At 43.1% G+C, this 12,351-nt stretch overlaps 1 protein-coding gene across 3 annotated transcripts in view; it reads right to left on the bottom strand.

Annotated features, from left to right (window-relative positions):
• The window catches only part of mcc (MCC regulator of WNT signaling pathway), a 238,146-nt gene that overhangs the window by 49,976 nt on the left and 175,819 nt on the right, over nt 1-12,351 (bottom strand). For all 3 annotated transcript variants that reach the window (XM_068029851.1, XM_068029852.1, XM_068029853.1), the window contains one exon: nt 10,499-10,599. In XM_068029851.1, the coding sequence (XP_067885952.1) occupies nt 10,499-10,599 (101 nt within the window). The remainder of the gene's footprint in view (nt 1-10,498; nt 10,600-12,351) is intronic.

Raw genomic sequence — 12,351 nt, 5'->3', positions numbered from 1 at the left:
GTTTTGACTAAAATGTTAATTATTTTTTTTCCATAGATCTGATTATTTCCAGCATTTTCTATTTTTATTTCTGGTTAATAGCATAATTGGCCAGGAGTTCAGATGTAGAAGCTATTAATTTTTATGCACGGTGACAATAAATGAGAAAATATCTTTGTTTTCATATCAATATTTGAGTGCGAGAAAGAAACTGGGATGGTTGAAACTACAATGCAATGGAACAACATAAAGGGTGAAACAATTTGTAACTGTGTCCAAAATAAGACCATCTTATGATCTATCATACTTGCATTCATATAGCACCTTTAATGTAGCAAACATTGTAGTGTAGCACTACAATTTTGTTGTTGTTCTTGCCCTGCCACTTGACTTTTCTATTCAAATGTATATATTACTGGCACTGAGAACAAAGTTAGACCATAATACTCATTTCCAAGAAATAACAAAACCCAGTGAAAGAAAAACCAGTGGCAGTGGTGAATACAGATTTGCAAAAGGCGTTTGATAAGGTGTCCCATAAATGGCTTATTGTTAAAGTGAATATGGCATCATGGATAGAAAGTTGATTAATTGTTAGTTGAACACTTTTTGGACAGGAAGGATGAGTTCCTTCGCTGCCACTCCATCTCCCTATCATTTTGTTGTACCCACCTTACACTCCCATTCCACTGTCACCAGTCCTCTCCTTCTCCCATCACATCTCTCCATCCCAAGATTTCCCTTTCTTTCATCCTTACTTTCCCCATCCACCCTTTCCTCCACCCTAACCCCTCTCCCCTTTCTCTCGCCCAATCCCCTCATTCATTTCTTCCCCATCTTGTTTTCCCTCCAGCTCTTCTAGCCTCAAGTGGACTTTAGACCTTCTCTAATTATACCCCAGTACCTGACCCCGTATCAGCTGATGTCAATACTCTGTCTTCACTTCCTTTGTGAAAAGCCATTGGGGATCAACTAACATATTAAAAATCTTCCACCCACACACACTTCCTATCAATTTTTTGCATTATAAATGGTTTTGCAGCTATAAGGAAAATGTATAGACTGTATTCAGACAAATAATCTCAATTAGATAGACTGGGGAGGACCAGAGATCATCTTACAAATTTTAATATTCATTCTTGGGACATGGGTATCACTAGCAAGGTCAGCATTTTCTGCCCATCCCTAACTGCCCTCGAGAAGATGGCATTGGGCCACCTTCTTGAATCGCTGCAGTCCATGTGGGATAGGTACACCCACAGTGTTCCTAGGGAGGGAGTTCCAGGATTTTGACCCAGTGACAGCGAAGGAATGACAATGTAGTTCCAAGTCAGGATGCTGAAAGACACTAGAGGGAAACTTGTAGGTGGTGGCGTTCCCATGTGTCTGCTGCCCTTGTTCTTCTAGGTGGTAGAGGTTGCAGGTTTAGAAGGTGCTATCAAAGGAGCCGTAGTGAATTTCTGCAGTGCATCTTGTAGATGATAGACACGGCAGCTATGCTAGGCCAATGGTGGAGGTAGTGAATGTTTAAGCTGATGAATGGGATGCCAATTAAGTGGGCTGCTTTGTCCTAAATGATGTCAAGCTTCTAGAGTGTTGCTGGAATTATACGCATCCAGCTAAGTGGACAATATTCCATCACACTCCTGACTTGCGCCTTGTCGACGATGGACAGATATTGGGGAGTCAGGAGGTGAGCCACGCAATGCAGAATTCTCAGCCTCTGATATGCTCTTGCAGCCACAGTATTTATTTGGCTGGTCCAGTTCAGTTTCTGGTCAACAAGATGTTGATAATAGGGGAGTCAGCAGCAGTAATGCTGTTGAATGTCATGGGGAAGTAGTTAGATTCTTTCTTGTTGGAGATGGTCTTTGCCTGACACTTGTGTGGCGCAAATGTTACTTGCCAATTATCAGCCCAAGTTTGAATATCGTCCAGGTCTTGCTGCATGTGGATATGGAATGCTTCATTACCTGAAGAGTTGCAAATGGAACTGAATATTGTGCAATCACCAGCAAACACTCCACTTATGTCGAAGGAAAGGTCATTGATGAAACAGCTGAAGATGGTTGAGCCTAGGACACTATCCTGAGGAACTCCTGCAATAATGCAACGGAGTATAATGTGGTAAAGTGTGAACTTGTCCACTTTGGCCAGAAAAAATAGAAAAACATATTATTTAAATGGAGAGAGATTGCAGAACTCAGATGCAGAGGGATCTGGGTGCCCGAGTACACGAAACACAAAGTTAGTTTGCAGGTACAAGTGATTAAGACAGCAAATGCAACGTTGTCGTTTATTGCAAGGGGAATGGAATACAAAAGTAGACATGTTTTGCTACGGTTATACAGGGCACTGGTGAGCCCACATCTCGAGTATTGTGTACAGTTTTGGTCTCCTTCCTTAAGGGAGGTTATAATTGCATTGGAAACAGTTTGGAGAAGGTTCACTTGACTGATTCTTGGGATGAAAGGGTTATCTTATGAGGAAAGGTTGGACAGGTTGGGTCTGTATTCATTGGGGTTTAGAAGGATGAGAGGTGATCTTACTGAAACATATATGATCCTGAGGGGACTTGACAGTGTGGATGTTGAAAGGATGTTTCCCCTTATAGGAGACATTAAAACTCAGGGGCACAGTTTAAAAATAAGGGGTTTCCCATTTAAGACAGAGATGAGGAGAAATGTTTTTCTCAGAGGGTCATGAGTGTGTGGAACTCTCTTCCCTGAAGAGTGGTGGAGGTGGGGTTATTGAATTTTTTTTTTTAAGGCAGAGGTAGACAGACACTTGACAAACAAAGGAGTCAAAGGTGTTGAGGGTAGGCAGGAAAGTGGAGTCGAGTCCACAGACAGATCAGCCATGACTTTACAGAATGGCGGAGCAGGCTCGAGGGGCCGAATGGCCGATTCCTGCTCCTAGTTCGTATGCATGCTCATATGTTCTGGGACGGAGATGATTGGCCTCCAACCACAACCATTTTCCTCTGTGCTAGATTGGACTCCAGCCAGTGGACAGTTTCCCCCACGATTCCCACTGACTTTAATTTTACTAGGGCTCTTTGATGCCACATTCAGTCAGATGCAACCGTGATGTCAAGGGCTGTCAATCTCACCCCACCTCTGGAATTAAGCTTTTCTGTCCATGTTTGGACCAAGGCTGTAATGAGGTCTTCAGTCAAGTGGTCCTGGCAGAACCCAAACTGAGCATCAGCGAGCCGGTTATTGATCAGAATGTGTTGCTTGATAGCACTATCGATGACACCTTCCACCACTTTCCCTTTGCTGATGACTGAGAGCAGACTGATGGGCTGATAATTGGTTGGATTAGATTAGTCCTGCTTTTTGTGGACAGGACATACCAGGACAATTTTCCAATTTATCAGGTAGATGTCAGTGTTGAAGCTGTACTGGAACAACTTGGCTAGTGGCGTGGCTAAAACTAAAGCACAAGTTTTCAGCACCACAGGAAGGATGTTGTGGGGCCCATAGCATTTTCTGTATCCAGTGTGCTCAGCCATTTCTTGATATCATGTGGAGTGAATCGAAATAGCTGAAGACCAACATCAGTGATGCTGGGAACCTCGGGAGTAAGCCAAGATGGGTGATATTCTTGGCACTTCTGGCTCAAGATGGTTGCAAATGCTTTAGCCTTGTCTTGAGAATGGGGATTTTCATGGATCCTTCCTCATCAGTTGTTTAGTTACCCATCATCATTCACAACTGGATGTGGCAGGACTGCACAACTTTGATTTGATCTGATCTGTTGGTTGAGGGATCGCTTAGCTCTGTCTATAACATGCTACTTCCTCTGTTTAGCATGCAGGTATTCTTGTGTTATAGCTTTACTAGGTTGGCACCTCATTATCCTGGTGCTGCTCCTGACATGCTCTCTTACACATTGAACCAGGGTTGATTGCCTGGTTTGATGAAAATTGAAGAGTGAGGGATATGCTGAACCTTGAGGTTGTTGGGGATACAATTCTGCTGCCTGATAGATGTCCAATTTTGAGCTGCTAGATCTGTTCTGAATCTATCCCATTTAGTACAGTGGTAGTGCTTCTCTCACCACCACCCTGTCTGGCAGATATGTCCTTCAGGACTTGACTGGCTTGAGTCAGTGGTGGTGCTAGCGAGCCAGTTTTGGTGACAGACATTGACCACCCACAGTACAATTTGTGCCCTTGCTACTCTCAATACTTCTTCCAAGTGGTGTTCAACATGGAGGAGTACCAATTAGTGAGTTGAGGGAGTGTGGTAAGCGCCAATCAGCAAGAGGCTTCCTTGCCTATGTTTGACTTGATGCCATGAGACTTAATGCGGTCCAGAGGCAATTTTAAGAACTCCTGTGACCACTCCCTCCAGACTGTATACCACTGTGCCACCAGCTCTGGTAGATCTGTCCTGCTGGTGTAACAGGACATATTCATGGACGGTGATGGAGGAGTCTGGAACATTGCTTGACTATTCTGTGGGATAGTTCTCCCAATTTTGGCACAAGTACCCAGGTGTTAGTGAGGAGGACTATGCAGCATCAACTGGGCTGGGTGTGCCTTTGTCATGTCCAGTGCCTAGGTTGATGCCAGGTGGTCTGTCCAGTTTAATAATCTTAGACTTTTTTTTGTAGCAGTTTGATATAACTGAGCGGCTTTCTTGGCCATTTCAGAGTGCAGTTAAGAGTCAACCACATTGATGTGGGTCTGGAGTCACACGTGGGCCAGACTGGGTAAGGACAGCAGATTTCCTTCTCTAAAGGACATTAGTGAACCAGATGTTTATTTTTAAAAAACAATCTGGTACTTTCATGGTCACTATTACCGAGACTAGCTCTTTTATTCCAAATATATTTAATCAATTGAATTTAAATTTCCCAGCTGCTGTGGTGGGATTTGAACTCATGTCTCTTTAGCTTTAGATGCATTACTCCAGCCCTCTGTATTACTAGTCCAATAACATAACCACTATGCTACCGTTCCCATATAAACTACACAAAGGCAGAAATAAAAACAAGAAATGCTGGAAATACTCAGCAGGTCTGGCAGCATCTGTGGAGAGAGAAGCAGAGTTAACGTTTCGGATCAGTGACCCTTCTTCGGAACTGGCAAATATTAGAAATGTCAAAGGTTATAAGCAAGTAACGCAGGGGTGGGGAAAGAGATAACAAAGGAGAAGGTGTAGATTGGACAAGGCCACAGACTAGCTGACCAGAAAGTCGTGGAGCAAAGGCAAACAATATGTTACTGGTGTGTTGAAAGACAAAGCATCAGTACAGATAGGGTGTTAACAGCAGCAAGCACAAACATGAAAAAAAAGTGGGTAAGCAAACTGAACAAACTAAGATGAAATGAAATAAACATACGAAAAAAATGTAAAAAGGAAAAAATAACTAAAAATAAAAGTAAAATGGGGGGCCCGTCATGTTCTGAAATTATTGAACTCAATGTTCAGTCCGGCAGGCTGTAGTGTGCCTAATCGGTAAATGAGATGCTGTTCCTCGAGCTTGCGTTGATGTTCACTGGAACACTGCAGCAAGCCCAGGATAGAGATGTGAGCATGAGAGCAGGGGGGAGTGTTGAATGGGCAAGCAACCGGAAGCTCAGGGTCCTGCTTGCGGACTGCTCGGAGGTATTCCGCAAAACGGTCACCCAGTCTGCGTTTGGTCTCTCACCTGAAAGGAGTGTTTGGGGCCTGGGATAGTGAGGAGAGAGGAGGTAAATGGGCAGCTATTACACCTCCTGCGATTGCAGGGGAAGGTGCCATGGGAAGGGGACGAGGTGGTGGGGGTAATGAAGGAGTGGACCAGGGTGTCGCGGAGGGAACAATCTCTTCAGAATGCTGCAGGGGAAGGGAGGGGAAGATGCGTTTGGTAGTGGCATCATGCTGCAGGTGGCGGAAATGGCGGAGGATGATCCTTTGGATATGGAGGCTGATGGGGTGGAAAGTGAGGACAAGGGGAACCCTGTCACAGTACTGGGAGAGAGGGGAAGGGGTGAGGGTAGAGGTGCGGGAAATGGGCCGGACATGGTTGAGGGCCCGGTCAACAACAGTGGGGGGGGAATCCTCGGTTGAGGAAAAAGGAAGACATATCAGAAGCGCTGTTATGGAAGGTATCATCATCAGAGCAGATGTGTCGGAGATGGAGAAACTGGGAGAACGGAATGGAGTCCTTACAGGAGGCAGGGTGTGAAGAAGTGTAGTCGAGGTAGCCGTGGGAGTTGGTGGGCTTATAATGGATATTAGTAGACAACCTATCCCCAGAGATGGACTCGACTTCTCTGTCTCCATCTCTGTAAGGACTCGATTGGGCGACCGCTTTGCGGAACACCTCCGCTCAGTCCGCAAGCAGGACCCTGAACTTCCGATTGCTTGCCATTTCAACACTCCCCCCTGCTCTCATGCTCACATCTCTATCCTGGGCTTGCTGCCGTGTTCCAGTGAACATCAACGCAAGCTCGAGGAACAGCATCTCATTTACCGATTAGGCACACTACAGCCTGCCGGACTGAACATTGAGTTCAATAATTTCAGAACATGACGGGCACCCCATTTTACTTTTATTTTTAGTTATTTGTTCTTTTTTACATTTTTTTGTATGTTTATTTCATTTCACCCTTCGTTTGCTCAGTTTGCTTACCCACTTTTTTTTTCATGTTTGTGCTTGCTGTTCAATCTTCAGTCCGTTAACACCCTATCTGTACTAATGCTTTGTCTTTCAACACACCATTAACATATTATTTGCCTTTGCTCCACGACCTTCTGGTCAGCTATTCTGTAGCCTTGTCCAACCTACACCTTCTCCTTTGTTATCTCTTGCCCCACCCCCGCTTTACTTGCTTATAACCTTTGACATTTCTAATATTTGCCAGTTCCGAAGAAGGGTCACTGACCTGAAACGTTAACTCTGCTTCTCTCTCCACAGATGCTGCCAGGCCTGCTGAGTATTTCCAGCGTTTCTTGTTATTATTTCAGATTTCCAGCATCCGCAGTATTTTGCTTTTACACAAAGGCAGAAATGGGTTAGGCGTTTGGCAGTTCTTCTTTTCCCAGGTAATAGTATTCGTTTGGAACAAGTGATGATTTGCTGCAAAATTTCAAAGGAGAGATAGACCAGTTCCTGACTGGTACAGAGATCGTGTCATAGAAGTGATAGGTACCAAATAATAACGTTATGATCAATGTGGTCTCCTGGACTAGTTTCAATCACCTAGCGGGATAGGACAGGAATTTTCCTACTTTTCCCCTCCGACCCCCCCACAAATTAGCCTTGTATTTTTAATCAGATTTTTTAGCTGCTCTCAGGAGATTACTTACTAACACATGTTGACCATTCAGCCCTTTGAGCCAGTTCCTTCACACCATTAGATCATGGCTGATCTGTCTCTCAATTCAATTTACCTCTTTTTATCAATAGATTTGATACTCGCACCAAATAAAAATCTGTCACTCAGTCTTGAAAATCTGAATTGAACTATCACCCACAGCAATATGGGGGAGGGTGTTGCAGAATTTTACTATATTTTGCATGGAAAAAATGCTTCCTGATTTCATTCCTAACAGCGTAACTCTAAATTAAGGATTGTGCACCCGTTTTGGATTCGCCCACCAGAAGAAATACTTTTTCTATATCTGCCTCATGGCTTTGGTAGATAGGGTGTAGCTTATTTGTGATGCATAAGGAATCATGACGATATGGACCATTTTGCCTTTTCCCATCCAAAATTTACATCTGTTTGCAACAGTATATGTGAACTTGTCACTGTATAATTAAAACCACCCTCCTGACATGGCACTGTATCATCTCAATTTTCCATCTCCCATTTTCTGAACCTGGTCTTCTGAAAAAGCTTCTATGTTTCAATGAACTCTATGTCTTTTCTTCCCAAATAGCTGTTCATGACTCCCCATATACAATGTTGCATAAGTTCAACTAATATATTAAAACTCATGTTTGGTGTGCATTTTCTATCTACATGATCACTACTTCCTATGTCACAATTTGTTATTAAACCTCCCTCTGATCTCTTGTTTCGATACCTGCACTCTTCACTCCATGAATCAGCCCCACTTTCACCAGCCACAGCCATGTTTTACTGTGCCTGCAGCTGCATTTTCAGCCTTTCCAATCTCTAGTTCCAACACATTTCAAATTCCCATTCTGGCCTCAACCAGGAACCAGCTTTTGAAGATTAGGAGCATAATTCAACAACAACAATTTATACTTATATAGTGCCTTTAAGTCACGCCAAAGTGTTTTGTTGAAAGATAATTTTCTTTAATCCACTGACTGGAGAGCTGAATTTATATATTTTTTAACAAAATTTTAAAAAGGATCAGATTAAAGATGACTTTGCAAGCAGCTTAAGATGGCCACCTAAGATTGCAACACTGTATCCTACACTGCAAGGCTTGTGAGGTGGAGATGAAACGACTGCTCATCACAGCAAGAACCAAGACCCAGGAAGTTTAAGGGAACTGCCTGTTCTTTTTAGCAAAAAGAAATACACTGCTAACTACAATGCTTCAATCACTGGGTGACTGTCATGTGACACCACCACCCCAAAACTTGTGGTTTTAAGCTGGTGTTTCTCTGCAGCAGTGAGAAGCATCTGGACTCTGACACGTGCAGACCCAAATGGGAGTCCCTCCTCTCTCTCTCCATTTCAACTTGCAAGCTTTGAACTCTGTCTGCTGACTTTGCATACTCTGGCTACAGTCAGAAACCCCTTTGGAGGAAATCATCCGCATCACTGTCTCCAAGAGACCCACCAAATCAGTCATCTACCTCTTCAAACTAAAAGCCTCAGGACCACTAAATTCAGCTGGAAGCCAGCCAAATCACCAAACTCCACAGACCATATACCTGTTTTTCTATGGACTATAACTAAACCAATCTACCCTTCCCCACTCTGTAACCTATTTGTATGTGTGTGAACCTCCAGTGTGTGTGCATGTGAAAGTTGACGTGTAGTTTATTATTTTAATTAGTTCGGTTTAAGTACAATAAAGTTAACCTCTTTCTTTGTTAAACTCAAGAAAACCTGTCCGATTGGTTCTTGTTATGATCATAGCAAGTAAATAATCGAACACCTACTGAATTGACCAGTACATCCACTTTAAAAAACCTGTTGCGGTCAAACAATGTGAGGGATAAGAGGGAAGCCCTTCGACCCCTCCTCAGCTGACCGTAACACTAACAAAATAAGACGTCCCGTGGTGCTTCATGGGAGCAGTATAAAACAAAATATGACACCAAGCCACATAAGGATATATTTGGTCAGATGACCAACAGCATGATCAAAGAGGTATGTTTTAAGGCATGTCTTAAAGGAGGAAAGGGAGGTAGAGAGGTGGAAAGGTGTAGTGAAGGAATTCCAGAGCTTATGACCTAGGCAACTGAAGGCACGGCCACCAATAGTGGAGCGATTAAAATCGGGAATGCTCAAAAGGCCAGAATTAGATGAACACAGATATCTGAGGGTTGTGGAGCTGGAGGAGATTAGAGAGATAGGGAGGGGCGAGGCCATGGATAGATTTGAAAACATTTTAAAATTAAAATGCTGCTTGCACAGGAGCCAATGAAGGTCTCTCTCTCTCTCCCTTCCAAGTCTACCACCAAGCACCCTAAAAGCCTAGATCTGCCCACCATTTTCTCCTTCTGCCTCCATGGTCAAGGATGGGGGTGTCAATGAAGCCTACTTTTGTTAGTCGCATTGTTGTCCACCTGGATATAGTAAGGGACAGAACTGTTCTCTGATCTGATTTACCAGCAATGAAACAGTTTCATGATGTAAAGCACTTAAACAGTTAATAGTGCACTCACTTAACTTGTATGTCTTTCACACTCTGACCCTCCCTCATCTTCTATAAAAGGCATATTGTGCTTCCTAGTCTCCCTTGCTGCCTGTGATCTGTACCTTGCTTTCTATTTAACTGCCCTGCTGTTTATTAGCTCAGGGTTGGAAATGCAGCACAAAGGGAGAACTCATCATAGTTTCTAAATTTTTGGGGATGGTCGTGTAAGTGGTGAAGGATTGGAACCAAGAGATTGAAGGGTTAGAGGTTGCAACATTGGGGTGCAAAGACTGAAGTGGTGGGCTTGCTGCTTGATCACTACCACCAGGGACGGACACATAAGCAATAGCCCAGATTAGAATTCATTCATTCAGTTGGATGCGTAGTAGATATTAACTGGCTGTCCCGAATATTAGGCAAGGGAGTGCAGCGAAAATCTGGTAGGGAGCAAGTTAAAAAAAGATAGGCACAACTGGGGTCAACAGGCACTGTCGTGCAACCTAGTGTTGGGAAACCTGAAAGATACCTTGCAGAAGATGTGAGACAAATCAGTTTTGACATGTAGGTTAAAAGACATGGTTATGACTCTAACTTTGCCATATACTTTTCATATATATGGAGACGACTGAAATATATTGCCAAGGAAAGTAAACAGGAAGTGTGCACTACATGCATAACTTTTAATACCCTATATCATGGAAAGATAGATATATGAATACTTTGTTACCCACCGACAGATCCAACACCTGCAGCTCTGAACTGGCCCAGAATGAGTCCCTGCTCACTCTCTGCCAAAGCCAACAGTAACTCATAGGCTTCTATGCACTGTTCACTGGAAATACAAACACAAAAAGTATAATTGTGAGCAATCATATTTCACAACTAAAAATTATACTAGCATTATATTGTGTAACTGAACAACAACCTGCAATGCTAGCATTACACTACTGGGTGTGTTCTATAGGACACCAACTAGTGGGAAAGATATAAAAGGAGAAAATCTGCAGGAAAATTACAGACAGGAGCAAAAACTCTAAAGTAGCAATGAAAGGAGACTTCAGTTATCCATATAAAAAGTGGGATAGTAATAGTATATAGAGCAAGGGTGGGCAAGAGTTTTTGAAGTGTGTTCAGGAGAATTTTCGAGAACAGTATGTTTCCGGCCCAGCGAGGAAGGCGGCATTGCTGGATCTGGTTCTGGGGAATGAGGTGGGTCAAATACATCATGTGTCAGTGGGGAAGATTTAGGGAACAGTGATCATAGATCCTAAGGTTTTTAACTATGGAAAGGAACATGTAGAAATCTAGAGCAAAAATACTTCATTGGAGGTGGACAATTTCAATGGGATGAGAATGGATTTGTCGCAGGTAAACTGGAATCAAAGATTGGCAGGCAGAACTCTAACAGAAAAATGGGCTGCCTTTAAAAGTGGAGATGGTTTGGGTACAGTCGAGGGAGAAATGTAGGGCAACTAAAGCCAGGGCTCCCTGGATGACGAGAGCGAGCGAGCGAGATATGAAGCAGCAAAATGGGACACATGGCAGATGATAACACAACTGAGAGCCAGGCTGAATATAGAAAGTTCAGAGGGGAAGTGAAAAAGGAAATAAAAGGGGCAAGGAGATAGTATGAGAAGAGACTGCAGCTAACATAAAAGGGAATCCAAAAGTATTCTACAAGCATATAAATAGTAAAAGGGTAGCAAGAGAAGCAGTGGAGCCCATTAGGGACTGAAAAGGGAATCTACACACGGAAGCAGAGGGCAAGGCTGAGGAATTGAATGAGTGCTTTGCAACTTTACCAAGGAAGAAAATGATGCCAAAGTCATAGTGAGATGAGGAGGAATTTCTTCACTCAGAGGTGGTGAATCTTTGGAATTCTCTGTCCCAAAGGGCTGTTCAGGCACATTTGTTGAGTATGTACAAGACTGAGATTAAAAACATCAAGGGATATGGGGATAGTGCAGGAAAATGGTGTTGAAGTAGATCATCAGCCATGATCTCAGTGAATGGCAGAGCAGGCCCGAAGGGCTGAATGGTCTACTCCTGCTCCTATGTCTCATGTTCTAGGACCACATGTTTTCTTATTCTATATTAATGACCTAGACATGGGTGTACAGAGCATAGTTTCAAAGTTTGCAGAGGACACAAAACTTGGAAGTATTGTGAACTGTGAAGAGGATAGTAATAATCTTCAAGAGGACATAGACATATGGCAGATGAAATTTAATGCACAGAAGTGTGAAGTGATACATTTTGGTAGGAAGAATGAGGAGAGGCAATATATATTAAAGTGTACAATTCTAAAGGATCAGAGAGACCTGGGGGTATATGTACACAAATTGTTGAAGATGGCAGGACAGGTTAAAAAGGCATATGAAATCCTGGGCTTTATAAATAGAGACATACAGTACAAAAGCAAGGAAGTTATGATGAACCTTTATAAAACACTGGTTCAGCCACATCTGAGGATTGTGTCCAATTCTGGGCACAGCACTTTAGGAAGAATGTGAAGGCTTAGGAGAGGATGTAGAAAACATTTATATGAGAATGGTTCCAAGGATGAGGGACTTCAGTTACATGG

The sequence above is a fragment of the Heterodontus francisci genome, chromosome 4 (genome assembly GCF_036365525.1).
Source record: "Heterodontus francisci isolate sHetFra1 chromosome 4, sHetFra1.hap1, whole genome shotgun sequence".
In the NCBI taxonomy this organism is placed as follows: Eukaryota; Metazoa; Chordata; class Chondrichthyes; order Heterodontiformes; family Heterodontidae; genus Heterodontus; species Heterodontus francisci.
Note: the sequence above shows the minus strand (reverse complement) of the source record. Positions and strands in the feature narration are given on the sequence as shown.